Source organism: Doryrhamphus excisus, linkage group LG22 (genome assembly GCF_037039965.1).
Source record: "Doryrhamphus excisus strain RoL-2023G ecotype Guam linkage group LG22, RoL_Dexc_Guam_v1.1, whole genome shotgun sequence".
Classification (NCBI taxonomy): domain Eukaryota; kingdom Metazoa; phylum Chordata; class Actinopteri; order Syngnathiformes; family Syngnathidae; genus Doryrhamphus; species Doryrhamphus excisus.
In genome coordinates this window covers 8040744-8067848 of record NC_136378.1, presented here as the reverse complement: position 1 = coordinate 8067848, position 27105 = coordinate 8040744, and the positions used below count along the sequence as shown (strand labels likewise).

The window sequence follows — 27105 nt, the reverse complement described above, 5'->3', positions numbered from 1 at the left end:
TCCAAACATATGAAGTTATAATTTATTTAAGTTATAATTTGGTGTTTAACTTAATTTTTTATGTATTTTTGACACATTAAATGACACATGAAAGTGGCAAAAGACTGTAATAAGTTTTGTTACTATGGTCCTTATTTGTTATAAGCTTTACGTGTCGATAGTTATTGGTAATTATACTCAAGACAGAAACTGAATGATCTAAAATATTTAAGTGGTTACATACAGCAGAAAAAAGTTAGTATGATGTAAAAACTATGAAATTGGCAATGAAACACAACTTTTTACAGTCTTTTGCCACATTCACACAGATATTCATTCCACACATCACATAGTAAGGTTTAGTAATGATAGCAGTGTAGCAGATTTCTGACCTTGTATTTTCAGAGGTTTCAGGTTCAAGCTCTGGTTTGTATTCTTGTACTTTCTCATTGACTGACATTGGAGATGTGTCAGCAGCTTTGGAATCATCAAGTTGTGAGTGGGTGGAAACGATGTGAAGATAAACAGGGTTGAGTTCAGGGGGAGTAGACACCGGAGGGGGAGATGGAGGGGAATCTTCTTTCACAGGTTCAGGGGGGGCCTCCTCCACCTTCTGAGTCTCATTTACAGTGACATGCCCAACAGCTGTCTTGACTCTGTTAACAAGACAAGATAATACGGCAAACTGACAGGACAGACGTCTGCTCCGTGCAGGTAAAATAAGACACCTGGCAGAGGATTTACATGTTTTGTGGTTGCGGCTCTGGGACCGAAGCAACAGATGTGACAGACGTGACGGCGGAGGGGGGCACAGCGCTGAAAGGCGGGGGTGGGTTTGCAGAAGCATCATCAGCAATCTTCACTCTGCGCATTTGGAGCACAAGTATGCTTGCATTTGATCACACTGAGTCGCTGTATTGATTCACAATATAGTCCACTATAACAATATTAGTCTTTAATCCTATGGAAATGTTGAGGGACTGATGCTTCTACTATAGCAGGGGTCTCAAACTTGCGGCCCGCGGGCCAAATGCGGCCCGCAAGACGCTAGTTTGAGGCCCCCCACCTTGATACCAAAGTTTAATGTTGAAACATGATTTTGCCTCGCCCATACTGTTACCCTACCCTGTTACCCCGCCCTGTTTTGATTTGGATTAGCAATGAAGCTAAAGGCTTATGACGCTGGGTACAAATAAATGCAATAAAACGGAAAATACACATCAAGATAAAGCATCTCATAAAATATGTTGTTAAAGTTACGACGCCGCTCCCAGATGGAACTGAGTACGATGCTAACTTGCTAATTGGGTAAAATTATTAAGTTTCATTAATGTTCATGTTAAAGGTTAAATAACTGTTAATACTGTACATTTGAATCTGAAATTCTTATGTTTTTCTTATTTGCTGTTTTTTTTATTATTTTACTTATTTATTACTGATTGATTGATTTATTGTCTTTATTCTTAATTTGTTTATTTATTTTTTTATCTTATATAGAAAAATAATATTGTATAGAAAAATAAAAATTAAGATATTTGAGAACAGAGGAATGTTTTATCAGATATTTTGGTGTGGAAAACCGGAACCAAAGTACTGATAAAGTGTAGAGTATAGCAGAATCAAAAGCATTGAAGATAGTTTTTTTGTAGTTTTTATTGATTTTTTTTCCAGTTTTTAATAAATGCGTTTTGTTTTGTTTTTTTTGAAAACCTGATGCGACCCGGCTTCACCCAGAACCTAGCTCCGGTGGCCCCCAGGTAAATTGAGTTTGAGACCCCTGTACTTATACCCAGTTATATGTATAGTTCAGTGCAGTTTTTAAAGGAATAAAAATATTTTAGAGCAGCTGTTTACCTTTTAGCCACAAATGATGAAGTGTCGTTGGCCACTGAAGTGTCAGCTGCTTTTATTTGAGTCCTGAATTCATAGAGACCCATCAGTTAATCTCAGCCTGAACATGCAACTGCTGGTTTCGGAGAGTGGAGACTTACTCAAATTTCTTTGCAGCTGAGAGCACATAAGACCGCTCCCTGGCTGCAGATTTGGGCAGGACTTTGCTGGCTGCTGTCGTGCTGCAAAAAGAAGGCCATTACCGGATACCGCTGATGTAGTCTCTCCACGGGTAATGTTTAAATTGGACAACGTGCAAGTCTTACCGTTTCTCTTGCTCCTCACTGCTAATCTTGTTTTCCACATTGTCAGTAGCGGGCTTCACTGTGTGGGGGGCACTGAGGTGCACAAATGAACAAATAAAAACATATTCAAAAGGTATTCTATTTCTTCACAATCACTACAACTACAAAGATGGTGTGCACTTACATTTTCTTGTAACCCTCTGAAGGTCTTTTGTTGAAGTGTGACGTGCCACTGCTAAAATACAACACATAATGTAGCTTAGATATTCCAAGGTACATGTGAGATCTACTAATATTGTGGTTAAAATAATGTATTTTCCCTTATGGACATACCACCACTGACTAGACAAAATAGGGCAGGTCTGAAAATAAAGCCCAGAGCTATCCTAATTTATCCCATATCCCATAATTTACATTGTATGTTCAGCTTAGAGTGTAGTGTTAGTTCTCGGACAGTATTCAAGATTACATTCTGTTACTTAGTATACAGAAAACGCATTAATATTAATTTCATAAACATTGTGACTGTTAGAAAGCCCATAATTTACACTGCATTGTATGTTCGGCTGAGATTGTCGTTTGTCCTACAGTATTCAGCGGTCCATAAACGCACCACAGTGCGGGACTTTTTTTCGGTTGAACAATTCCTAGATCTCTGAGCCTTATTGCACCTAATACATCATATCACCGGGTTGATACTGTGCGTGAATGCATAAAGGTGAGTTTTTGGCTTTATTGTGGGAGCTGTTGAGTAATTTGGGCACCCTTTTCACAAAGTTAGGCTCCCTTGTTCATCGGTGCTAATATCAGTATATCGGTATTTAAGCTAACTATGACTAACGGTTATTCTAGTGAGTGTCATGTTTGCTTGGTTTCTGCCTTTAGCTCATCATTATACTTGTGTAATATGAGTTACATTACGTTACTTATAAATTATTGTGTATTTGTCTTTGTTTGTATGTCTCATCAGTACTACATCATAACCTAAATAAAAATGACATGTTAACAACTCTGGCTTTTACCTGGTCGGCGAGTGCTAGCATCATGTGACTGTAGCACGTGGCGTGACTGTTAGCACTGAAGGTCCCATGGCTAAGTTAGTTTGGTGCATCTGTTAGGCTAACAGATGCTAGGCTAGGGTAACCTAGCATAATACCACACAATACCATAATACATAATTCACATAAGTGAATTCTAGCTAAGTAGGATTCAATAATAATACTATTTATAATACTATAATACTATTATAATACTAATTTAATAATAATTTAATATTTTTGTCGTTAGAAAACCTGTTAATGGCCTTCCAAAATGTTTTCATGTGCTTTTTAACATTATTAGAGCCCTCTAGACATGCAATAACACCCCCATAGTTACTTTTATATTTGTATTACCTCATCTTGTAGACATCATAACTGATTAAAAACCTCATAACTGATATTAGACACCGTCGCTTTAAGCATTGCAAAGTACCAAGGTAACCAGTTAACCTTTAAATGATTTATTCTAACCTTAAGAAGGGGTTTGAAACTATGTGGAAGAAGGACAAAATGGTACGCTTCCACATTGAATGGGAGAACTTTTTTCTATGTCAAATCGGACTCTGCCTCCGTGCCCGATTCCATGTGCCGTGCAAGTTAAGGTAATGTAAGTTAAGGTAAGGTAATGTCTCATCCATGTAACATGACTTACTTATATGACTTGTCTTGTCAATATTATTCTAGTAATAATAAGCCAAAGTCAACCACAAAATATGTAGTATCATTTACTAAATAATTTACAATAAGGTAAACAAAATTACAGTAGTTAATGAGGAACGGACTTACCTAACCTCCGAAACCATTACATATTAGTTCCTGAGTAACTACTCCACTCATTAGTAACAGTAACTACTGTATTTTTGTGAACCTTATTGTAAAGTGAGACCAAAAAAACGTGATTGAGTGAGGGCGTAATATTCGAACCGCGAACAACTGCAGACACAAAACAGCATGTTCCAAATAAGACTTACTAAAACCACTTTTAGACAGTTACTCACACACTTCCGATAAACTATTGCAATATAATATAACATGGGAAGAGTATAATATGTGAATCAGAGCTCCTTACCTAATTCCATTGGTAGTTGAAGACGAAGCAGGCTTGTCTAGTTTGGTGAAAGCATCCCTGAATAAACAACAAAATGAGAGTTATTTGTTTTTCTCATTCACTTTCTAACCAACTAAGTCAGAACCTTGAATTTTGATGACCTGTGGCGCTCAGACACTCAATATCACCAAAGTGAGAATTAGGTAACTAAGTTTATAAAACCGTATCTGCTGTAGCGACTTCATAATCAGGATAAAGCCGAAAGAAAACAAACATTTACTTATTGGATAGTGGGGCCGAAGTGGGTGAGGATACTGGACTGGTTTCTGTTTCGGCATTCTCACGTCTGGCTCTTAATTCTGCCATCCTGTACAAACACACAATGACTTGTTGATCTTTGTGTTATGGTGTATAAATAGTAAGCGGTGGGCAGGCTCGTACCATGGCTTCTCTGTAGTCGTAGCCTCAGATTCACTGCTGCGGTTCATCCAGCTGCCATCGTCCTTCAGCTTGGTTCTGACTTTGGTGGTCCGGAACACAGTTTCTTTTTCACTCTCTAAAACGCAACGACGCAGTCAACATCCACACTCTGGTGTCGTATGTGTGAGATCCAAAGAAATAATTTCATGGAAGATTGTGTTTTTATATTTATTTTCTACCGATTGTCCAAGGTTGGGTCGCAGGGGCAGTGCCCCAAGCAGGGAAGCCCGGGCTTCCCTCTACACAGCGACTTCCCGGCGGATCTCAAGGTGTTCCCAAGCCAGTTGGGAGACATAGTCTCTCCAACGTGTCCTGAGTCTTCCCCGAGTCCTTCTACCGGTTAGACGTTCCGTAAACAACTAACCAGATTCCCAAGCCACCTCATTTGGAGGAGTAGCGGTTCTACTCCAAGTTTCTCCCGGATGACAGTCCTTATCTCTAAGCTCGGAAAAACTCATTTCGGCCGCTTGTACCAATTAACGACACATTTGTACACAAAAATTCAACATGATACCTTGCCTGAAACTCCGAAAGTTTCTTTTACGCTATGTATATTTTGAAACAGTTAATAAATAAATAAATAAATAATAAATTATAAAACATGAGATGGAAATTCCATGCTTATAATTGTGGACTGGTGGCCAGCCAATCACAGGGCACATATAGACAAACAACCATTCACACTCACATTCATACCTATGGACAATTTGGAGTCACCAATTAACCTAGCATGTTTTTGGAATGTGGGAGGAAACCGGAGTACCCGGAGAAAACCCACGCATGCACGGGGAGAACATGCAAATTCCACACAGAGATGGCCGAGGGTGGAATCGAACTCTGGTCTCCTAGCTGTGTGCCCTGCGCATTAACAACTCGTCCGCCGTGCAGCCGAACTCACAACAACTCTGACTGTCTAAATAATATGTGAACAGTAGAGCTGCAACAATTAATCGAATTGTTGATTAACTGATTGTACAATTAATTTATAACTTTTTTTAGTACCGGATGAATTGTTTAAAAATGCTTTGACTTCTGAAAACACTGATGGTGGTTCATATTGATTCTGTCCTTCTTGGGCCTACCCGATTAATCGAAACTACAAGCTTTAGATTAAATGACTAAGAAAGCCGTAGCAGTAGTGAGAAGGTGTATTATTACTTTTTGTATGTTTTGGCACTGTTATTGTGCCAAATATTATTACATATAATAATATTATATAATATATATAATATTCATTGATTAATATATAATATTATTACATATTATTATTATATAATAATATATTATATTCATTCATTCATTTTCTACCGCTTTTTCCTCACGAGGGTCGCGGGGGTGCTGGAGCCTATCCCAGCTGTCTTTGGGTGAGAGGCGGGGTACACCCTGGACTGGTGGCCAGCCAATCACAGGGCACATATAGACAAACAACCATTCACACTCACATTCATACCTATGGACAATTTGGAGTTGCCAATTAACTATAATATAAATATATTATTATGTTTTGGCACAAATGAGAGATGGCCGAGGGTAGAATTGAACTCGGGTCTCCCAGCTGGGAGGCCTGCGCGCTAACTTACTGAAGCATCATATATCTAAAAATCATCTGGTGTTCCATCATCACTGATGTAGATTTCAGTGAGTGCAAGGTTTTTCTTGACATTATTTTTCACAAACTTTATGTCTATTTCCTTGTTTTGCTAAGAATTGAGTGCAGCTCAACTTTAAATTTGGACTCCCTTGAACAGCAGGATCGTAGAACATGCTATATACGTACAAAAATAAGCATTTCAATAGCTGCTTCATATTGAACTATAGATATAAAAAAACTGTATTATGGAAAGCAGGAAGTGAACAAATGTAACAAGTACCAGATGGAGGGGTAGGATTTAATTCCTACTCCTTTTGGACGTGTGGAACTGTGAACTGATTATGTGATGCATTCAATTGTAATCTGATGCATATTCAAATGAAATTAAACCATGACCATTACCATAGATAGTGGTAACCATATTAACACCTCTCTGGCCGTGTTAATCAAAGTGAATCATTTTGATAGAATTCAGGTAGGATTATGGATGCAGCCCATTGGATTGGACCTCATTATATTGTGCAAATGTACTTAATGAAGTGAATATTTGACTCCCAAGACCGCACGATAATAGCATGCCTTGCATTGTCAGTACCCAGTGCATAGAAAATACAAGTAAATAACTTTCCCCGCCATCAGACACGCCCTGTGATGAGCCATTATCGGGACAGACACTCACCCTTTGACATGATTCCAGCTCAGCTTTTGTCTTCCGCTTCTTCTTCTTTGCTGGTTTTTATCAGGCTGCGTGAAAGTAAAACAAGTGAGGGCACAATGAAGAAAGTGTTGCTATTAACCAGCAAATGACTTGCTTTGATAGGAATCAGCCTTCCGACGCTTCCGTGCCCTCCCAAAAAACAGAACATAACGCTGTGAAGAATTTTTCTGCCTCATCCTGAAGACATGTAGAGGAGCCTGTCTTTCCGCTTCCCAAAATGAAGCCATCGGCAAAATAACACCACTATGAAACCATGTCTAAAGCGTCTTATACCTATATGCGGTAGTCAAATTCTATTATTATTATATTATTTCAAAAAGACACTGCGTCATTAACCTGTGTGATTGTTATTGCAGCAATAATTATTTAAAAGCAAACACAGCGGCCTATATAAAATACATATTTATCCAAGGTTTAGTCCATCTGTCCATATGAAATCAATGATTCATGAGTATGTAAGAAGAGTAAAGAACAGGACAGACGACTTAGGAAACACACCTAGAAAAAGAGACGGTAAACATTGACTAAAAACCATTTGCAAGCCTTGATGGATGACTTCACTCACTCTCTCCGAGTCAGGTTCTTAAACAGGACAAATAAGCGTACCAACCTGCTGTTGCTTTAATATCCCGATGGGCTCCAAGCAGGATAGTAGCGTCCCACTCAGTGTGTGTCTGCTGTGTGTGACAGGTGTCTTGAGCCCTGAGCGACAGGTACGGGCGTGAGCACTAACAAGCCCAGCCAGTTAAGGAGGGGACGACGTGTGGGGTGGAGCACTCGTACTTGTTTGTACAACCGTGACGAATAAAGGTTGCTTGGTATTTCTTTGTTTCTTTTTTGCCGTTTTTGTTCTGAGAGATGAGCAAGCAAATTAGCTGTCTGACTTACATGTACTGTAAGCGAGGTGATGAAGGGGAGAAAAAAAAAAGGATGACATGGCAACCGGGGGCCGAGGTGCAGCCGGTGCATAGCGACATTTCCTACGGGAACCAGAGCAGATCTTATGATTAAGAAAGCAGGAAGATGCAGAAATTAAAGTCATGCACCGACATACAGTACGTAGGTGACACAGACACATACTTAACACATGCTTAAATAAGCATACGTTTCAATAATAGGCAGTATTCAAGTATAAAACAGCATTATTATTATATTATTATTATTAAGACCAGGGTTCAATTCCAGTCTCGGTTTTCTCCGGATACTCCGTTTTCCTCCCACATTCCAAAAACATGCTAGGTTAATTAGCGACTCCAAATTGTCCATAGGTATGAATGTGAGTGTGAATGGTTGTTTGTCTATATGTGCCCTGTGATTGGCTGGCGACCAGTCCAGGTTGTACCCTGCCTCTCGCCTGAAGACAGCTGGGATAGGCTCCAGCACCCTTGTGACGACAAGCGGTAGAAAATGAATGAATTATTAGAGCCCTCTAGACATAAAATAACACCCCTATAGTCATCTTTGCACTCATTTTATCCTATATAGTAGACATTCATTCATTAATTTCTACCACTTATCCTCATGAGGGTCACGGGGGTGCTGGAACCTATCCCAGCTGTCTTTGGGCGAGAGGCAGGGTACACCCTGGACTGGTCGCCAGCCAATCACAGGGCACATATAGACAAACAACCATTCACACTCACATTCATACCTATGGACAATTTGGAGTCGCTAATTAACCTAGCATGTTTTTGGAATGTGGGAGGAAACCGGAGTACCCGGAGAAAACCCACGCATGCACGGGGAGAACATGCAAACTTCACACAGAGATGGCCGAGGGTGGAATTGAACCCTGGTCTCCTAGCTGTGAGGCCTGCGCGCTAACCACTCGACCACCGTGCCACCCTAAAACAGAATTATAATTAGTAGTAGTATTATTATTATTAATAAGACCAGGGTTCAATTCCATATGTGCCATGTGATTGGCTGGCCACCAGTCCAGGGGTTACCCCGCAACCCTCGTGAGGAAAAGCGGTCGAAAATGAATGAATTAATTATTATTATTATTATTATTATTATTATTATAAAAAACGATATAGAGTGAAGCCAAAAAATTTGAACCACAAAGTGGTGAGGGACGACTACATACTTCAGAAAAAGCTTTCTGGATGATATTTTATATTAATTAAAAAAATAAAAAACAGTACTGAACAGCAGTTGCTGATCAACACAAGTTACCATATATGGACTTCCTGAAGTTGTGACACGCTTGTGGAAATCTTGTGAAGTTCTCCTACACAAAATAAAGAGAGGTCAGCATAAAAAAAGAAAGTAGGGATAAGTAAAAAAAACACACCAACCTCATGATATGGTACTTTTACCTCACATACGCCTGAAAGTAAAAAATGTAACATAGAGCATCTTTTAGTGCAAAAGCAAACCAAAAATACTAACAGGGTGTGAACTGATTTCGCAACATAATCATGGCAAGAGCGAGTTTCACTAAGGCGAGCACCTTGGCACATGTAAATGCTCCCATCTATTGTCTCAACTAGATCCCTTTTTTCCCCCTCCCCTTATGCCGTGAACCAGTCAGACGGCCTTGGCCTGTGGCTCCAATACCAGCAGTGAATCATGACTCATTCTACTCCTGGAGTTATTTTCCCTTGATGTCAACATGGAATGACAAAAATGCAAAAATCAGTCATGTGGAGATGAGGATGAAAGTGTTAATAGTAAAGAGTATGCTGAAGGCTGGGCTGCACGGTGTTAGAGTGGTTAGCACGCAGACCTCACAACTAGGAGACCAGTGTTCAATTCCCCTCTCAGCCATCGCTGTGTGGAGTTTGCATGTTCTCCCCGTGCATGCACGTTTTTTTTTTCCGGGTACTCCGGTTTCCTCCCACATTCCAAAAACATGCTAGGTTAATTAGCGACTCCAAATTGTCCATAGGTATGAATGTGAGTGTGAATGGTTGTTTGTCTATATGTGCCCTGTGATTGGCTGGCCACCAGTCCAGGGTGTACCCTGCCTCTCGCCTGAAGACAGCTGGGATAGGCTCCAGCACCCTTGTGACGACAAGCGGTAGAAAATGAATGAATTATTAGAGCCCTCTAGACATAAATAACACCCCTATAGTTATCTTTGCACTCATTTTATCCTATATAGTAGACATACATTCATTAATTTCTACCGCTTATCCTCATGAAGACAGCTGGGATAGGCTCCAGCATTAGTGGTAGAAAGTGAATGACGACCTCTCTTTTCTTCCCTTCCAGGTCACTGATGTGTGTGAGTGACAGGAGGAAATGCTCCGGCTAGCTTGAGGAGACGGCACTGGGTGCCACTAAGCCGTTCGACCCGCAATTTGAGACCAAACGTCTTTTTCAGTTGGGAACAAAACATCCTCTAGTCGAGTCGACCCCAGTGGTGTGGGCTCCAGTCACGCCACATGGACTCGGACTTTTGCCTTGCAAGCTGTTTGGATTTAGAAGGTATGAATGTGAGTGTGAATGGTTGTTTGTCTATATGTGCCCTGTGATTGGCTGGCGACCAGTCCAGGGTGTACCCTGCCTCTCGCCTGAAGACAGCTGGGATAGGCTCCAGCACCCCCGCGACCCTCATGAGGATAAGCGGTAGAAATGAATGAATGAATGCTGAAGCCTATGCCAGATGACTGGTCACCAGCCAATCACAGAGCACAAATTAATCTAACATTCATGTTTTTGGAATGTTAAAAAGTAAAAAGTGTTACCCAAATATTAAAAAAAACTAAAAATATGGCTCTCTTTGGACTGGCAGCAATGCTGTTTATTATGGTTTAACTTCCATTAGGGTAAGAATAATTTGGGCTTTTTCTGTATATGAAAGGAGCTAAATACATTCAACCACATAGTGTCGGTTAATATGTATGTAAAACATACATACTGTATGTATAATTTTTGGTTATCGTCTGAAAGGGTTAATTACTGCCATCTGCTGGTGAAAATGTTACATTACAATTCAAAAGGCACACAAGCGCTCCAAATCTTAGTTATTACTACTACGACTCCACTCTATCAAGCACTGCGTCTGAGATGAGGATAGCTTTGCACCGTGCGTTCGATCCCCTCCTTTAGGCCGACGACAGGTTTATAGCCCATGTCCTGCTTTGCCCGCTCACAGCTGTAGTAGTGGTGGGTTCCAGCCAGAGCGACCCTCATTGGTGTGAAAGTGGGCTTAAAAGACACAAGCGGACGTAGCAACAATGCCAGCAGCCAAAGCAGGAGGGCGAGTCCGTACACAAAAGTGTAGGGGAGGTGGTAGCGTGGAGCGGCGTAACCCAGACCGACCAACATGTCCGACATGAAGTCCCAAAATCGAACCGGTTCATCATTGGTGATATGGTAAGGCTGAAAGTATATTCATAATTTAGTTCAGTAAGGTGTCTTTTAACAACAACTATTATTTTACATTTCTCACTGACTTTTCCACAAATGGGAGAGTCCGGCCTCAGGTGCTCAGCAGCTAGGATGTGTCCATGAACCACGTTCTCCACAAATGTGAAATCCACCAGGTTGGTGCCGTCACTGGGAAACATATAAAATCAAACAAAACATAATCAAATCTTTATTTTAATAAGAGTAGTGTAGATATACGGCAAAAAAAAAAAAAACACGAGTCAAAGATCCGCTATTTGTCTGGTTGTTTCAAGTACTTATTGAAAAACACTAGTCAAAGATCCTCAAAAAGTGACAGGAGTGCTCTGGTGAGTTCAAGGACCCACTGTAAAAGTGCTAGCCAAAGATATTCTATAGATCACAGGAGTGCCTGGTTGCCAATAAAACAAAAAACTACTCTCTATATGGGACAGGAGCACTAAAGTGGTTTTAAGAATTGTCAAAGATCATCTATAAAGGGACAAGAGAGTTGTAATGGTTTCAAAGCTAGCCAAATATATACAGTATATATGTACATGTGCTCTGTTTATAGGCATCAACTGGAAAAAAGATCAAAGATCCTCGACATGTGACAGGAGTGCTGTGCTGTTTTTAAGAATCCCATGCCAATAGAACAAAAAACCTACTCTCTATAGGGGACAGGAGCACTAAAGTGGTTTTAAGAATTGTCAAAGATCATCTATATGGGACAAGAGAGTTGTAATGGTTTCAAAGCTAGCCAAAGATATCATATATACAGTATATATGTACATGTGCTCTGTTGTTTATAGGCATCAACTGGAAAAAAGCTAGTCAAAGATCATCTACATGTGACAGGAGTACTCTGGTGAGTTCAAGGATCTACTGTAAAAGTGCTAGCCAAACATATTCTATAGATCACAGGAGTGCCTGGTTGCCAATAAAACAAAAAAACTACTCTCTATATGGGACAGGAGCACTAAAGTGGTTTTAAGAATTGTCAAAGATCATCTATATGGGACAAGACAGTTGTGATGGTTTCAAAGCTAGCCAAAAATATCATATATACAGTATATATGTATGTACATGTGCTCTGTTGTTTATAAGCATCAACTGGAAAAAAGCTAGTCAAAGATCCTCTATGTGACAGGAGTGCTCTGCTGTTTTTAAGAATCCCATGCCAATAAAACAAAAAACTACTCTCTATATGGGACAGGAGCATTGAAGTGGTTTTAAGAATAGTCAAAGATCATCTATATGAGTTGTGATGGTTTCAAAGCTAGCCAAAGATATCATATATACAGTATATATGTACATGTGCTCTGTTGTTTATAGGCATCAACTGGAAAAAAGCTAGTCAAAGATCATCTACATGTGACAGGAGTGCTCTGGTGAGTTCAAGGATCTACTGTAAAAGTGCTAGCCAAAGATATTCTATAGATCACAGGAGTGCCTGGTTGCCAATAAAACAAAAAACCTACTCTCTATACGGGACAGGAGCACTAAAGTGGTTTTAAGAATTGTCAAAGATCATCTATATGGGACAAGAGAGTTGTGATGGTTTCAAAGCTAGCCAAAGATATCATATACTGTATACACAGTATATATGTACATGTGGTCTGTTGTTTATAGGCATCAATTGGAAAAAAGCTAGTCAAAGATCCTCTACATGTGACAGGAGTGCTCTGGTGAGTTCAAGGATCTACTGTAAAAGTGCTAGCCAAAGATATTCTATAGATCACAGGAGTGCCTGGTTGCCAATAAAACAAAAAAACTACTCTCTATATGGGACAGGAGCACTAAAGTGGTTTTAAGAATAGTCAAAGATCATCTATATGAGTTGTGATGGTTTCAAAGCTAGCCAAAGATATCATATATACAGTATATATGTACATGTGCTCTGTTGTTTATAGGCATCAACTGGAAAAAAGCTAGTCAAAGGTCATCTACATGTGACAGGAGTGCTCTGGTGAGTTCAAGGATCTACTGTAAAAGTGCTAGCCAAACATATTCTATAGATCACAGGAGTGCCTGGTTGCCAATAAAACAAAAATATGGGACAGGAGCACTAAAGTGGTTTTAAGAATTGTCAAAGATCATCTATATGGGACAAGAGAGTTGTGACGTTTCAAAGCTAGCCAAATATATCATATATACAGTATATATGTACATGTGCTCTGTTGTTTATAGGCATCAACTGGAAAAAAGCTAGTCAAAGATCCTCTATATATGACAGGAGTGCTCTGCTGTTTTTAAGAATCCCATGCAAAACTGGTAGACATTGATCCTCTAGATGGGAACTGGTGGTTTCAAAAAAAAAAAAAAAAACCGACTACACTAGTCAAAGATCCTCTATATGGCTGGCGCTTACTACCCCTTATAAGATCTTTTCATCGTTCATAGTGATACCCTGCATGCACGCCATGACGCCGACTCACCCAATGATGAACTTCATCTTGCCCCTGCGAGCTGTGTCCACCAGGATGGGGACCAGCTGCGGGTCCCGGGGTCCAAAGATGCCATGAGGTCGGATGGCAACTGTGAGGAAACCTTTCTGCTTGTCACAAGCCTCCAGGACCAACTGGGACACGCATATACAAAAATATCATTTCAATTTGGGTGACATTGTGGCAGGATTCTTCCTCGGGATAAAACTATTTTTAATTTGTGTTGTCAACTTTTTATTTTATTGATCTGGACACTGATATTGTTTTTAAAAAGCTATCCAAAGATCCTGTGACAGGAGTACTTTGCAGATATTAAAGTCTTGTCAAAATGCTTATTCGATAGGACGTCTAATCTAATGTGAGTCAAAGATCATTTATTTGACAGGAGCACACCTGCAAAAATATCTTACTCAAAGATCCTCTAGGTGTGACAGGAGTGCGTTGGTTAGTTTTTAGGAGTCATACATTCATTCATTTTCTACCGCTTATCCTCATAAGGGTCGCGGGGGTGCTGGTACACCCTGGACTGGTGGCCAGCCAATCACAGGGCACATATAGACAAACAACCATTCACACTCACATTCATACCTATGGATACTTTGGAGGGTGGGTCTCCTAGCTGTGAGGTCTGCGCGCTAACCACCCGACCGCCGTGCAGCCCGGTTTTTAGGATCTACTGCAGGGGTCTCCAAACACATGGCCCGCAGGCCAAATGTGGCCCGCAGGACACTAGTTTGAGGCCCCCGTCTTGATATGAAAGTTTAATGTTAGTGCGGCCCGCGCAAGTTTGATATGGATGCTGTATGGTATCATGTACCCAGAAAAAATTATTACGTTTGATTAATGTTCATGTTAAAGGTTAAATAACTGTTAATAGTTATCCTCTCTATCCGTGTGGAAGTGGTAAGTTTTTGGCTATTTAAGTTTAAAGGAAATAACTTGAAGGCTACCGTTTAGGTTGCTAGCTCTCTAGTTTGCGATAGTTTATTTATTATATTTTTCTGTTTTTAATAAATGCGTTTTTTTTTTTGAAAACCTGATGCGGCCAAGCCTTGCCCAGACCCTAGCTCCAGTGGCCCCCAGGTAAATTGAGTTTGAGACCCCTGATCTACTGAAAAAATCTCTCATCAAAGATCCTCTATACGTGACAGGAGCAAGCTACTATTAGGTAAAAATGTGCCACAAATACACTATTATGTGTGTGTGTGAATTGTTTCATTGTGTCTCCGACCTTCTCTTGTTCAATCTTGGTCTCTGTGTAGTAGTCGATAGGCTTCTTGGCATATGGTAAATCTTCTCTGCCGTTCTTTATGTGGACCCCCTCAAAGACCACACTGGCACTACTGGTCAGCACCAATTTCTGACAAAAAAACAAGCCAGTTAGAACATTTATTCATTCATTCATTCATTTTCTAACGCTTTTTCCTCACGAGGGTCGCGGGGGGTGCTGGAGCCTATCCCAGCTGTCTTCAGGCGAGAGGCGGGGTACATCCTGGACTGGTCGCCAGCCAATCACAGGGCACATATAGACAAACAACCATTCACACTCACATTCATACCTATGGACAATTTGGAGTCGCTAATTAACCTAGCATGTTTTTTTGGAATATGGGAGGAAACCGGAGTACCTGGAGAAAACCCACATATGCACGGGAAGAACATGCAAACTCCACACAGAGATGGCCGAGGGTGGAATTGAACCCTCCGCGACCCTCATGAGGATAAGCGGTAGAAATTAATGAATGAATGTCTACTATATAGGATAAAATGAGTGCAAAGATGACTATAGGGGTGTTATTTTATGTCTAGAGGGCTCTAATAATTCATTCATTTTCTACCGCTTGTCGTCACAAGGGTCGCGGGGGTGCTGGAGCCTATCCCAGCTGTCTTCAGGCGAGAGGCGGGGTACACCCTGGACTGGTGGCCAGCCAATCACACATATAGACAAACAACCATTCACACTCACATTCATACCTATGGACAATTTGGAGTCGCCAATTAACCTAGCATGTTTTTGGAATGTGGGAGGAAACCGGAGTACCCGGAGAAAACCCACGCATGCACGGGGAGAACATGCAAACTCCACACAGAGATGGCCGAGGGTGGAATTGAACCCTCCGCGACCCTCATGAGGATAAGCGGTAGAAATTAATGAATGAATGTCTACTATATATATACACACTACTATATAGGATAAAATGAGTGCAAAGATGACTATAGGGGTGTTATTTTATGTCTAGAGGGCTCTAATAATTCATTCATTTTCTACCGCTTGTCGTCACAAGGGTCGCGGGGGTGCTGGAGCCTATCCCAGCTGTCTTCAGGCAATGGCCGAGGGTGGAATTGAACACTGGTCTCCTAGCTGTGAGGTCTGCACGCTAACCACTCGTCCACCGCGCCGAACTTGTGCGACATTTACGATTTAAAGTACAGGTGCTCATCTCACCTGTACTCCAGCTTCAGCACACGCCTGAATGACAGTCCTTGTGCCCTGAATGTTGACTCTTTCAAAAAGTCTTCTGTCATCACTAGCAGGTGATGGTGAAGCGCAGTGGAAAACAAGAGACACACCCTTCAGTGCTGGTAGCAGAGCCTGAAGCAAAAGAACCATTAAAAAACAAGAGTCATGCTTCCACTGTGAGAGTGTGAATGTGATGATAAACCAATGGTGATGTCCATGATAATTGAAGCCTCACCTGTATGTCACAGAGGTCTCCCTGGTAGAAGGCGACACCGGGTAGCTCGTAGGTCTGTCGGATGTCAAACACGGATACTGTGTAGCCACGATCCAGGAGCTTCTCTACCAAGTGTCTGCCCAGGAACCCTGATCCACCGATCACTGCACAGCGTTTATTACTCTAAACAACAAGCAATGTGCTCATCATTGACGCCGTTAGAGGAAGATCTTTAAAAATATTTTTTTATACTCACCGGTCGAACACGAGTGGCCATAGTGAACAGCTCAAAAGTAACCACGGTACGAAAATAACTTCAAATATACAAGTGTTAGCCACGCATGAGTGACTAATACTTCATTTAAAGATAGTTTAACAGGTACCATGCGCGCTATTTTACCTGAGTGAATCAGCTGAGTGAAAACCGTTCTCTGATTGGACATCGTTGTGGTGATGTAATCAACAAGCCAATCGGAAAAGGAGAACGTCAAAGAACGCCACCATTCTGTCCAATCAGAGATTTGTTCCGCCCCCTTCTGATGATCCACCAGCCGTATATTGTGTTTAAATTCGGGGTTTGCGTCCTAAAAGTGCGCATTTGTAGGCTACATGACGTCATCGTGATGCGCCAATGCTCCTCCAAATGCGGCCGACAAATTTGTCTTTCTCCTCCATTGAAAAGAAGTCGAGAAGTCGATTATGTCGACACAAAAGACCTCCACCATAAACTTTGTAAAGAACACAATATAATAGTTTTAAACTACTAAATAATGATCAGGATGAAGCTGCAGCACAGTCTAAAATAGTCTAAAATAATAAAGCTAACAGGAAAACCTTAAATTGACGATTAGCACGAACTGAAGTGAGTTTATAAAAATCTTTTGGTAGATGTGAAATTAGGTTGAAATTAACTGTGACAGTATGTGCCATCGTAACACAATTGTCAACAAATGGCTATTAACACATCGAGACACTTATTATATGAGTAGTTTCATTTCGTGATGAATGAATGAATTAATCACGGTCCAAGTGAAACTACAATTTTGTTTATTTCCGCTTCTTCTTACCACGTGATTTGAAACAAGCAATCATCTTTTTGCCCGTTTGGTGTGCTGCTTTTATTCACCGCATTGTGCCGTTTTCCCCATGGGCAATAGCGTTTCAGTGGCGTTGGTTTTCCGGGCACAAACTTCACTGAAAACAAACGTCTCCAAGACAGCTGCTGCTAAACAGAGAAAGCTGGACACGCGAACATCGGAAAACGTTTTATTTGCACCTCTGTCACCGTTCATTTTCTGTCATTTACATGTTTTTTTAAGAAACATTACATAAAGGGTTCGTGTATTCATCTGATTTAAAGTCGACAGCGGTGTTCTACTTTGATCTCCACAGGGACGCCTGGAAATAAACACTAATTGGATCATAGCAGATTCGCTTTGACAGGCAGATACATAACTGATGGTGAGTGGGGAAAATAATGCGTAGTAAGCTGTATATTATTTATAATCATTTCATTCATAGGGATTGTTTTGCGTGTGTCCACCAGGCGTGTGCTAAGAGGCCATCCTTGCAGGGGCCGGTGCCTCCTCCTCGCAAGAAAACGAACCCCAAAGCTGAGTTGACTGAGGAGCAGAAACAGGAGATCCGAGAGGCTTTTGAGCTCTTTGACACGGATGGAGCTGGACACATTGATGTCAAGGAACTTAAGGTAAAATAATTATAACAATAGGCCCACATAGCTTAACAGGAAATAGACAAATTAAATATGAATTAAAATATTAATGTAATAAATACCTTGATTTGCTTATAAATAACAGTGTCATGTTTTTTATGTGTGTTTTAAGGTTGCTATGAGAGCTCTGGGCTTTGAACCCAAAAAAGAGGAGATCAAGAAGATGATTGGCGAAGTGGATAAGGATGGCACTGGGAAGATCTCCTTTAATGACTTCCTCATTATCATGACACAAAAGATGGTAAATAAATAATTTAGTGTTTGTGGAGAATGCTTGGAAATTCAACCTAAATATGAAAAACTGGAACATAAAAATAGATGGAATCATACATAAAAATGACCACATCATGTCCAGCAAGGAATTTGAACTCGCCACCACAGTACAGTAAAGTCTCGTTATATCGATATCGGTTATAACGAATTACTACTTATTACGATATTATTTTCATTTCCCGGCAAATTTCTAGTCTTTTATGATATAATTAGTTCCGTTAGTACGATACCCGGTTATTATGATAATCCGGTTACTATGATGCCCTTTTCATCTCCCGCCAGCCAATTTGGTCTGCTTATATCGATACAAAAGCAGCTTAAATCAATCTTTGCTTAAGGATTTCAATACCAAAAAAGAACACGGCGAACGGCTGCTTCCAGTCAACTTTATTTGTCACACTTCCACCACCAGAGCGCAGCACACACACCGATTCCCGCACTTCCTGGTTCACAGGTCATGCTCAACCCGCCCCACATAGTTGGCCAAACACATGCCTGTATAGAATCTATACACACGAGAGAAACCACGAACGCAGTTGGTTCTTCTGTTGGAGGCATGTGTTTGGCCAGCTATGTGGGGCGGGTTGAGCATGACCTGTGAACCAGGAAGTGCGGGAATCGGTGTGTGTGCTGTGCTCTGGTGGTGGAAGTGTGAAAAATAAAGTTGACTGGAAGCAGCCGTTCGCCGTGTTCTTTTTTGGTATTGAAATCCTTAAGCAAAGATTGATTTAAGCTGCACGACATTGTTCTATACTATAGAACAATGTCGAGTGCATTATTGCCCACTTTTAATGCAGTTCGGCGCAGGATCGGATATATGGATAGTCCGGTTATATCGGTATTTTTTCCGACTCCCGAGAATATCGATATAACGAGACTTTACTGTATATCGTTTATTCAACATACTTGGCTTGTCGGTGTCAAAATAAGACTAAATCTGTTATATCAAATTATTTGTATATGTTGCATCAGTCACGTGGTTATTGTAAATGAAGTCAACAGACACTGGAAATGCAGCCGCTTTGCTCTTTTGACCCCATTTTAGGCTGAAAAGGATTCCAAAGAGGAGATCCTGAAAGCTTTCCGCCTATTTGACGATGATGAGACCGGGAGGATCTCCTTTAAGAACCTGAAGAGAGTTGCCAAGGAGCTCGGAGAGAACCTGACAGATGACGAGCTGCAGGTAAATCTCATTATTATTGGCTTTGTTCCGTGAAAGCGGTTTAGTGCTGTGAATGGCTGCATGGCTCCATTAGATTATCTTAAAGCTTGATTTACATGTTTGTGTATTCTCCGCTTTCCTACTTTGTTTTTACGAAGGAAATGATTGACGAGGCGGACAGAGATGGAGATGGAGAAGTGAACCAACAAGAGTTCCTGCGGATTATGAAGAAAACGTGCCTGTATTGATGGAAGTCTATGTCGGTGACAGACAAAATGGTTTAATAACATGGAAAGCTGCTTATAGATTTCTTTCTCAATTGTTCCTTTTTATTTTTATTATCAATGTGATGTGTCAAAAAAAATTGAAGTAAATTAAAAAATCTAAATATAGGACTACTCCTGATCAAATTTGCAAGAATTAACATTTTGCACTGCTGGATATTAAGTGGATTCTAAATGGAGCATCAACATGAAAAATAACTGGATCATCTGATGTTTTGACAGTTCATTGGACTCACCAGCTCAGGGCTGATTACATTTTTGGGGTGTTTACCACTTGACCACTTTGACCTCAGCGGCATTGCTGTGCTGCGAGAGGCCTTGCAATGAGAAAAAGCGTTTTTGCCTTTGCCATCAAATGACACTTAATCCCAAGATTTTGGCTTTCAAAAGCTGTGGTCTTCAAATATTTAAAATAAACATTTAATTGTTAATGGGAATAAATTGTTTACTCAAAAAGTCCCACTCTCATTTCATTTTGAAGTTCTACCTAGAACCACCTTAAGATCCAACAGTCCAAAATATAAATTCTTGCAATCAGGAGTGTCCACATCCAACATTGATATCCAAGTTAACACTGGATGCTCCTGTATAATCTTGTCAATATTAAAGTACTTGTGTTAACCATCGGTGCTGCAGTACAACATTCCAAAATGATTTTTTTTTTTTACCTGTTATCTCTTTACAATACATTACATTATAAATGCAGCAAAGCTTTTAAATTACCTTTGGAGTGTTCTCAATTTAGTTTTGTGTGTATTTTTGAATGTTTTGTATATTGTATAGTGCATGAAAAATGAAAAAGAATATTACTGTTTATGGCACAGATAAAAGTAAATATATTGAAGCATTATTGGCCTCTTTTCTTGATTCAGAGTAAAGTTTAACTTCACTAAACTGATATGCATAAGAGCTATTGCCACTGCAGATGGATTTTGTGATGCATCACGTATACATGGAAACAAATACAGTAAAGTCTCGTATTCCAACAAGTGAAAGAAATATCAATTGATGATGTTTACGTTTTACTGGGCATGCCCCATTGACTATTCTGTTTGATTATAGCGGCTCATGTAGACAAGAGATTGGAATATTCCTTTCCATGTATACCATTGTTTTCGGGAAAAAGTCATTCGGAAAGGGAAAAAAACTTATGTAAACGTGGCTATTAAAGAGAATTCTCATATATTAGGATACTGTAATATAATGTGATATGATATAATTTGTGGGAGAAACTACTTTAGTTTTCATAGATAAATGTGAAAACTTTATTAGTTGTATAAAAAAAGAACATGAGTGAATCTACAAGCACATTTACTAGACTCGGTACTCAGCTGCCGTTTGTAAGTAAAACATCAGTGGGCTCACTATTTGACAGAATGTCATTTAAACTAACATTAACCTTGAAACATATATGGCTCGCAGCAGCTGACTCGTTACGATGTTTACATCGATCGCATCCTTATTGCGGTTCTGTTACTGCATTCCACTTACCTCAGGATTTAGAAGTATATTTCAATGAAATGTAGGAATGTCAGCTTTCACTGATTTTGTTCTTGGTTGCAAAGTCTGCGCTGAGCTTTCGCATGACTTCTGCATGGCTTTGCCCTACAAGCTCCTGGCGTACAGTTCTGTAATTCTCCTTGACAAAACTGGCAAAAGGTGTGGCAGCGCGGGGCTTGGATGGTGTGAGTAAGACAAGCTGACCTGTGCAAAGGGCGCACACAAACCGCTGGGTGTCCAGAGACTTGGAATGACGTCCGATCCTGCGGACAACAAGCTTATCATCAGCAGAAGTATGCAGTATATAGTAACAAATGCATAAACATGACATCTCTTGACTTACGTGTTCTGACAGCGAGTGCACTGATACTTGAATTTGTACGTGATGTCATAACTGTGGCAGCGAGTCACCATCGGCAGCTCAGGGTGCACCAGGGTGGACTTGCGTGCGTACAACTTCCAGAAGTTTCCGTGTCCGTCCCTTACGCCGTTGATCAGCCAGGTTGCTGCATGGCACATCTCATGGATCAGTGTGTCTCTGAGGCGGTCTAGAAGGATTGGACCATTGGGTATAAATGATCAAAACAAGCAGAAAGTGCCTGGACTACTTCTCTAGTAAAACATTTTAACCATGGGAATTTTTATTTAACTTTTTTTTTTTTAAAGACAAATCTAAGAAGGTGTTTCACTGCATCTACAAAGGTCTAAACCAGTGGTCTCAAACACGCGGCCCATGGGCCAAATGTAGCCCGCAGGACACTAGTTTGAGGCCCCCGCCTTGATATGAAAGTTTATTGTTAGTGCGGCCCGCGCAAGTTTGATATGGATGCTGTATGGTATCATGTACCCAGAAAAAATTATTACGTTTGGTTAATGTTCATGTTAAAGGTTAAATAACTGTTAATAGTTATCCTCCCTATCCATGTGGAAGTGGTAAATTTTTGGCTATTTAAGTTTAAAGGAAATAACTTGAAGGCTACCGTTTAGGTCACTAGCTCTCTAGTTTGCGAGTTAGCATGTGTCTCAAGACCCTGCAGTTGCGCAATATGTTAAAAAAAAAAGAGAAAATTACACGCCTGGCAGGGTGTTCTCGAATTCCACATTTAAATCGTACGTTTTTGGCTTCTTACTTTGTCCTTGTTCATGAATGAATCATTTTCTTACGTTTCTAAGAAATACATTTGGAGGCTAAGTTGGCTCGGTAGCTTGCTATATACTATGAGCGGTGGCGGTCTAGTGTCCCTGCTGTGTTGCCGTAGCCTGCGCATTAGTGTTGCGCAATGTGGTCTTCCATGCTCCAACTACAAAACTATTCCATTTATCAATATTGAATCGCGAAGTTAGTTCGCTATAAAGTAATTTTTTTTGTTGTGATGCCCAAATTTATACACCTGCCCACTTTTGTTGATAATTATTGCACACTTTCTGTAAATCCTATAAACTTCATTTCACTTCTCATCCATTAGTGTGTTTGTCTGCTTTATGATATATTTAACTGGCATTGCTGATGCAAACAACCAGTGGTTTATAAAAAAGGAAAATTTTTAAAATTACCAGGGGGGTGCCCAAACTTCTATCTGTGACAGTTTTCTGCTTAAAAGAGTATGTTCGTATAGACTTACCTGCAGAATCGCAGACTTTCTCTGAGAGTTCTATGCGAGCATATCGGTTCCCCATTTTTCGCTCCTGCCCAGTGATGCAGTAGCCAGCAGTTTTTCGCATCTTCTTATTCCAAGTCACAGACATATTGAGTGGGAGCTAAACAGGGAAACATGATCCTTAATTGTTGGACATTTACTTATGTTTGTTTTTGAATGAAACGTTATGTTACCTTATTATCAAACACACTACTGTTGTACATTGTGTAGAGTTTGGTGGTGAGTTCTTCCTTCTTTTGCTTAAAATGACGACAATAGCTGGAGCCCGGGTTTGACAGGGACTCCAAGAAGCAACCTGGGGTTTTGCACGATGTTTGCCTGCATGAGAAAAGAGTAAGTTGAAGCATAAACAAAGACACAGAGAAGCCTTGCTTCAGCAATGTAGATGGGGGCAAAAAAAAAAGGTGCACCTGCTGATGGGACCATGCCTGGGCTCTGTTTGACTCACGATCGGCTTTATGATTTTTTTCACAGGAGTCTTTGCATCCAGAGGTTTGTCAAATAATACGTTGATCCTTGGTTTAGCTGGCACCTTTACAGGTGGAACACACACAGCCGGGTCCGTACTGCATTCTGGATTCAAGAACAAACAGCCACTTTTATCTCAGTGAATTATATAGAATTATTTTAAACATTTTCCCCCACAACATGGGTCCACTTGGGGAAAAAAGCTAATTAAAAAGAGCTTTATCACAAATTTTACCTTCATTTTTGACAACCACATCTCATTATCTCATGTGTATTATAATAACTTCAACATTTAACTAACTAAACTGCGAATATATGCAGGCGCACCTTTGTTGGTCTGAGGTGAACATGACGAGCCAGTGAATGTGTGCTTCTTTTTAAGTCTCTCCAATAATGATGTGTACTCCTCTTCCGAACTGGATGAGTCATCCAGCTTGGAAGGAGCAGAGAGTGTACGCTTGGGAAATGCTGCGGGATTGCGGTAATGGCCAGGAAAGACGGAGGAGGGTACAGGAAGAAAACATGGCGATTGTTGGCTGTCCTTTTCGATGTTAATCGTGGGGTTGTTTTTGTTTGGTTTTGTGTGGCGAGTCGTCCACGTGCTCCTGATGACAATGTTGTCATCGTCGTCGTCGTCACTGACGTTAACAAAGACTGGAGAGGCACACTGAGACAGTGACTGAGGTTTCTTGAATGTATGATGTGTGGCTGGAGTACACTTCTTAGATCCTGTAGAAAATACAGTAATTAAATATTTGCATATGATTAAAAAAAAAGTAATTGCCAATTTAATTGCTAATACAACCTTTAGAGGATGATTTGGTCACTATGAAGTCATCATCTGATGAATCATCACCCACAATGAAATCTTTAAGGCTTTTTAGATACACACAGATGGAAAAGAACTGTGAAAAACACTATTTCAGCAATAGATGGCAAAATAAAGAATTACCCGTCCTCGCTTGTACTCTCCGAAGCTTTCCTCGACTTGGCAGTTGGAGTTTTTACCTGTTGCAAGACTTAATATGCACAGAAAGATTAGCTTAATGTCACACAATAGGTATACTCCTGCACGATCCAATACAAGAGTTGCATTAACAGGTTTTGACTAATATTATTGTGGATAAAACTTGAAGAGGTGTGCAACAAACAGCATTGCATCATACTACACATACTTTTATGGTATTCATGCATTTAAGCAGACAAAGAGACTTAGTGGTGGAATGAGGGGATACAGGAGTGTATACAGCGAAAAAGGTGAGCTAAGAAGAAGTGGGAGTGAGAGTAGACGGGAGTACAGAGAGATGAATCATAAGATGCCTCAGCAATTGAGAAGTGCGTTGGTGCCCATTTTACACTAATGAGCCATTACAATGAAATTATGGGAAAGAGTAGTTGAAGCTAAACTAAGGGCAGAAGTCAGCATTTGTGAGCAGAAATATGATTAAATGTCAAAAACAATGACGGTTAGCCGCAATAAGACTGAGTATGTGTGTGAATGAGAGGAAGAGTGAGGTTACAGGGAGAAGAGATAAAGAAGGTGGAGAATTTTAAAGTACATGGGGTCAACAATTCAGAACAATGGAGATTGTGAAAAGGAGGTGAAGAAACGTGTTCAGGAAGGATGGAACGGGTGGAGAAAAGTCTCAGGCGTGATGTGTGATTTTTTCACACTAGTTTCAGCTAAAATTAAAAGGAACGGTTTACAAAACTGTGGTGAGATCAGCAATGTTTGGTCCAGAGACACTGAGGAAAAAACAGGAAGCACAACTAGAGGTGACCAGGATGGATAGGATCAGGAACGAGTACATCAGAGGGACATTACATGTTAGAGGCTTTGGAGATAAAGTCAGAGAGGCCAGACTGAGATGGTCGGGACGTGTCCAGAGGAGAGATAGTGAATATATTGGTAGAAGGATGCTGCGTTCAGGTAGGATGCGTAGAGGAAGGTCAAATAGGAGGTTTACGGGTGTAGCGAAGGAGGACATGAGGGTAGTTGGTGTGAGAGAGACATATGCAGAAGACAGGATTGGATGGAGGAGATCAATTTGCTGTGGTGACCCCTGAAGGGAAAAAAGCCGAAAGAGAAAGAAGAAGCATATACAAAAAAAAAGGTAATTTTGACAACTCTTGCATTGGATCTAACAAATTAATGAGCGGATTCCACTTCAGCAGCAACTCACATTTTTCAAAACTGTCATCATCCGTACTGATGGTACAAACATTTGAACTGTGAAGAAAGAGCAGGGTGATTTTCACATGTTGGTAATGATTCATGCAACTGCTAGGCAAAATTAAAATAAAGAATAAATAATGTGGTATCCTACCAGTCTGTCTTCACGGAGCTGCAAGGTTTCTTTGAGGAGGGTTTGGTTTTTGGGGTAGCCTGGCTCACAAGAACTAAATAGTGAACAAGTTTAATGCATAAAACAGAGTTTATGTCACACAATGCAACACATCATGCATAAGGAAGTTCTCTCACATTGGTCAAATTCATCATCGCTGGATTCTGTCAAAGCCTTGTTTCTGTAGGTGTTGACCTGGTTCTCTTTGTCAGAGTCGACTTCGTCCTCGGATAGAAAATTGATAGGAGACACTGATCGATCCGCAAAAGGATCAGCACTTGTGGCACCATGGCGTTTCTTTCCAATTTCATTTATCAGCTACAACAAAGAATTAATTAATATTTAAAAAATGTGAATTTTTATTCATGTTGAAGTATAACAAACCTTCTTCTCTGCGATGTCCAGTCCATTCTCCCCAATCCACCCCATCTTCTTAGAAACTCGGTCAAATAACTTGCGGGTTTCATCATTCATGTTATTTTTTGGGTAATTTCACAGAACGTTAAAAGTGATTATTATTAATTATTTCAGAAAATATTTAAATGCCTCCAAAGAAGTCTAGTTAGAAAATAATTGAAGGTGTCAACACGAGAAAGCTAACTCTGGCGACCTAGCTAGCGTTAAAACTAGCAATGTTTATCGAAGGACGGTTAGCTAGATTAGTAGGAGCTTCAAGTTCGAGTACGACACAAAATGATTAAATAATACACTTAATAAATTACTTGACAGCTGGATGTTGCTCGGTCGCTTTAAAAAAAAGGGCCGACGACGAGGCAGAATACTTCAGTTCCGCACAGTCGGTTCAAATCTTGCACCCGCTGTCGTCATATTTAATGGACCAATAGGAGCACGCCTTTTTGTGACGCGAAAATTCCAGCTCATTAATAGGTCACGTGGTTCCGCATATAGGTCCTTCCCCCAACAGGAAGTGAGTACAGCGTCAACTCAGCTCTGCATGTGAATTAATTGGCGCCATTTTAATTATAAAAAACAACACACATTAACCATGTACTTAAAAAGCACACGTTTATTATGGCATAGTGTGTCGCTGAAACATGCTTCTTTCGACCATAATTCCATAATTGTTTATAACCAAATTTTGAGTAAAAGTATTGAGCAGATTGGGCGTTTTTTTTGTGATTTGATCAAGCTCGTCCCAGAAGTTATACTATTGCCATGTAATTGCCTCCACTCACAGACCAATTAATGTTTGATATGAGCAGATTCTTTTT

General features: G+C 40.4%; 4 protein-coding genes across 7 annotated transcripts in view; 1 reads left to right on the top strand and 3 right to left on the bottom strand.

The window, feature by feature from the left end:
- znf185 (zinc finger protein 185 with LIM domain) overlaps positions 1-7982 on the bottom strand; it is a 28741-nt gene extending 20759 nt beyond the window's left edge. For 2 of the 4 annotated variants that reach the window (XM_078788327.1, XM_078788328.1), the window contains exons 1-11: positions 7602-7980; positions 6953-7017; positions 4644-4758; positions 4483-4569; positions 4224-4280; positions 2299-2349; positions 2136-2207; positions 1971-2051; positions 1834-1896; positions 724-843; positions 372-635 (exon numbers count right to left, since the gene is read on the bottom strand). In XM_078788327.1, coding sequence (XP_078644453.1) covers positions 372-635; positions 724-843; positions 1834-1896; positions 1971-2051; positions 2136-2207; positions 2299-2349; positions 4224-4280; positions 4483-4569; positions 4644-4758; positions 6953-6962 — 920 coding nt within the window. In that variant the 5' untranslated portion in view covers positions 6963-7017; positions 7602-7980. Of the gene's footprint in view, positions 1-371; positions 636-723; positions 844-1833; positions 1897-1970; positions 2052-2135; positions 2208-2298; positions 2350-4223; positions 4281-4482; positions 4570-4643; positions 4759-6952; positions 7018-7601 lie in introns of all 4 variants that reach the window. The other 2 variants (XM_078788329.1, XM_078788326.1) reach the window with 2 other exon arrangements.
- Positions 7983-10802: 2820 nt separating this feature from the next.
- On the bottom strand, positions 10803-16758 carry nsdhl (NAD(P) dependent 3-beta-hydroxysteroid dehydrogenase NSDHL). Its single transcript, XM_058063765.2, has 7 exons — positions 16708-16758; positions 16473-16634; positions 16223-16369; positions 15008-15136; positions 13768-13910; positions 11398-11500; positions 10803-11323 (listed from the first exon to the last, which is right to left on the bottom strand). Exons 1-7 carry the CDS (start codon positions 16726-16728, stop codon positions 10991-10993), a joined length of 1038 nt encoding a protein of 345 aa, XP_057919748.2. The 5' UTR covers positions 16729-16758; the 3' UTR covers positions 10803-10990.
- Positions 16759-17641: 883 nt separating this feature from the next.
- On the top strand, positions 17642-20186 carry cetn2 (centrin, EF-hand protein, 2). The gene is made up of 5 exons (XM_058063766.2): positions 17642-17912; positions 17998-18159; positions 18296-18424; positions 19502-19639; positions 19777-20186. The coding sequence occupies exons 1-5, from the start codon at positions 17910-17912 to the stop codon at positions 19864-19866; spliced, it is 522 nt and encodes a 173-aa protein (XP_057919749.1). The 5' UTR covers positions 17642-17909; the 3' UTR covers positions 19867-20186.
- A 937-nt stretch (positions 20187-21123) lies between these two features.
- Positions 21124-26672, bottom strand: gcna (germ cell nuclear acidic peptidase). Its single transcript, XM_058063764.2, has 12 exons — positions 26258-26672; positions 26011-26191; positions 25856-25928; positions 25712-25758; positions 24481-24547; positions 24334-24404; positions 23856-24257; positions 23471-23633; positions 23234-23378; positions 23025-23160; positions 21746-21950; positions 21124-21665 (listed from the first exon to the last, which is right to left on the bottom strand). Exons 1-12 carry the CDS (start codon positions 26345-26347, stop codon positions 21434-21436), a joined length of 1812 nt encoding a protein of 603 aa, XP_057919747.2. The 5' UTR covers positions 26348-26672; the 3' UTR covers positions 21124-21433.
- Positions 26673-27105: the final 433 nt, after the last annotated feature.

Coding starts and splice junctions, on each gene's coding strand:
- gcna (XM_058063764.2), bottom strand. CDS start 26,347: ATGAATGATGAAACCCGCAAGTTATTTGACCGAGTTTCTAAGAAGATG. Junction 23,379..23,470: donor AGGCATGGTCCCATCAGCAG/GTGCACCTTTTT, acceptor TTTCTCATGCAG/GCAAACATCGTGCAAAACCC. Junction 21,666..21,745: donor TGCACTCGCTGTCAGAACAC/GTAAGTCAAGAG, acceptor TGTTGTCCGCAG/GATCGGACGTCATTCCAAGT.
- cetn2 (XM_058063766.2), top strand. Junction 18,160..18,295: donor TTGATGTCAAGGAACTTAAG/GTAAAATAATTA, acceptor GTGTGTTTTAAG/GTTGCTATGAGAGCTCTGGG. Junction 19,640..19,776: donor TGACAGATGACGAGCTGCAG/GTAAATCTCATT, acceptor GTTTTTACGAAG/GAAATGATTGACGAGGCGGA.
- nsdhl (XM_058063765.2), bottom strand. CDS start 16,728: ATGGCCACTCGTGTTCGACCG. Junction 16,370..16,472: donor GAGACCTCTGTGACATACAG/GTGAGGCTTCAA, acceptor CTTTTGCTTCAG/GCTCTGCTACCAGCACTGAA. Junction 11,501..13,767: donor AAGATGAAGTTCATCATTGG/GTGAGTCGGCGT, acceptor TATGTTTCCCAG/TGACGGCACCAACCTGGTGG.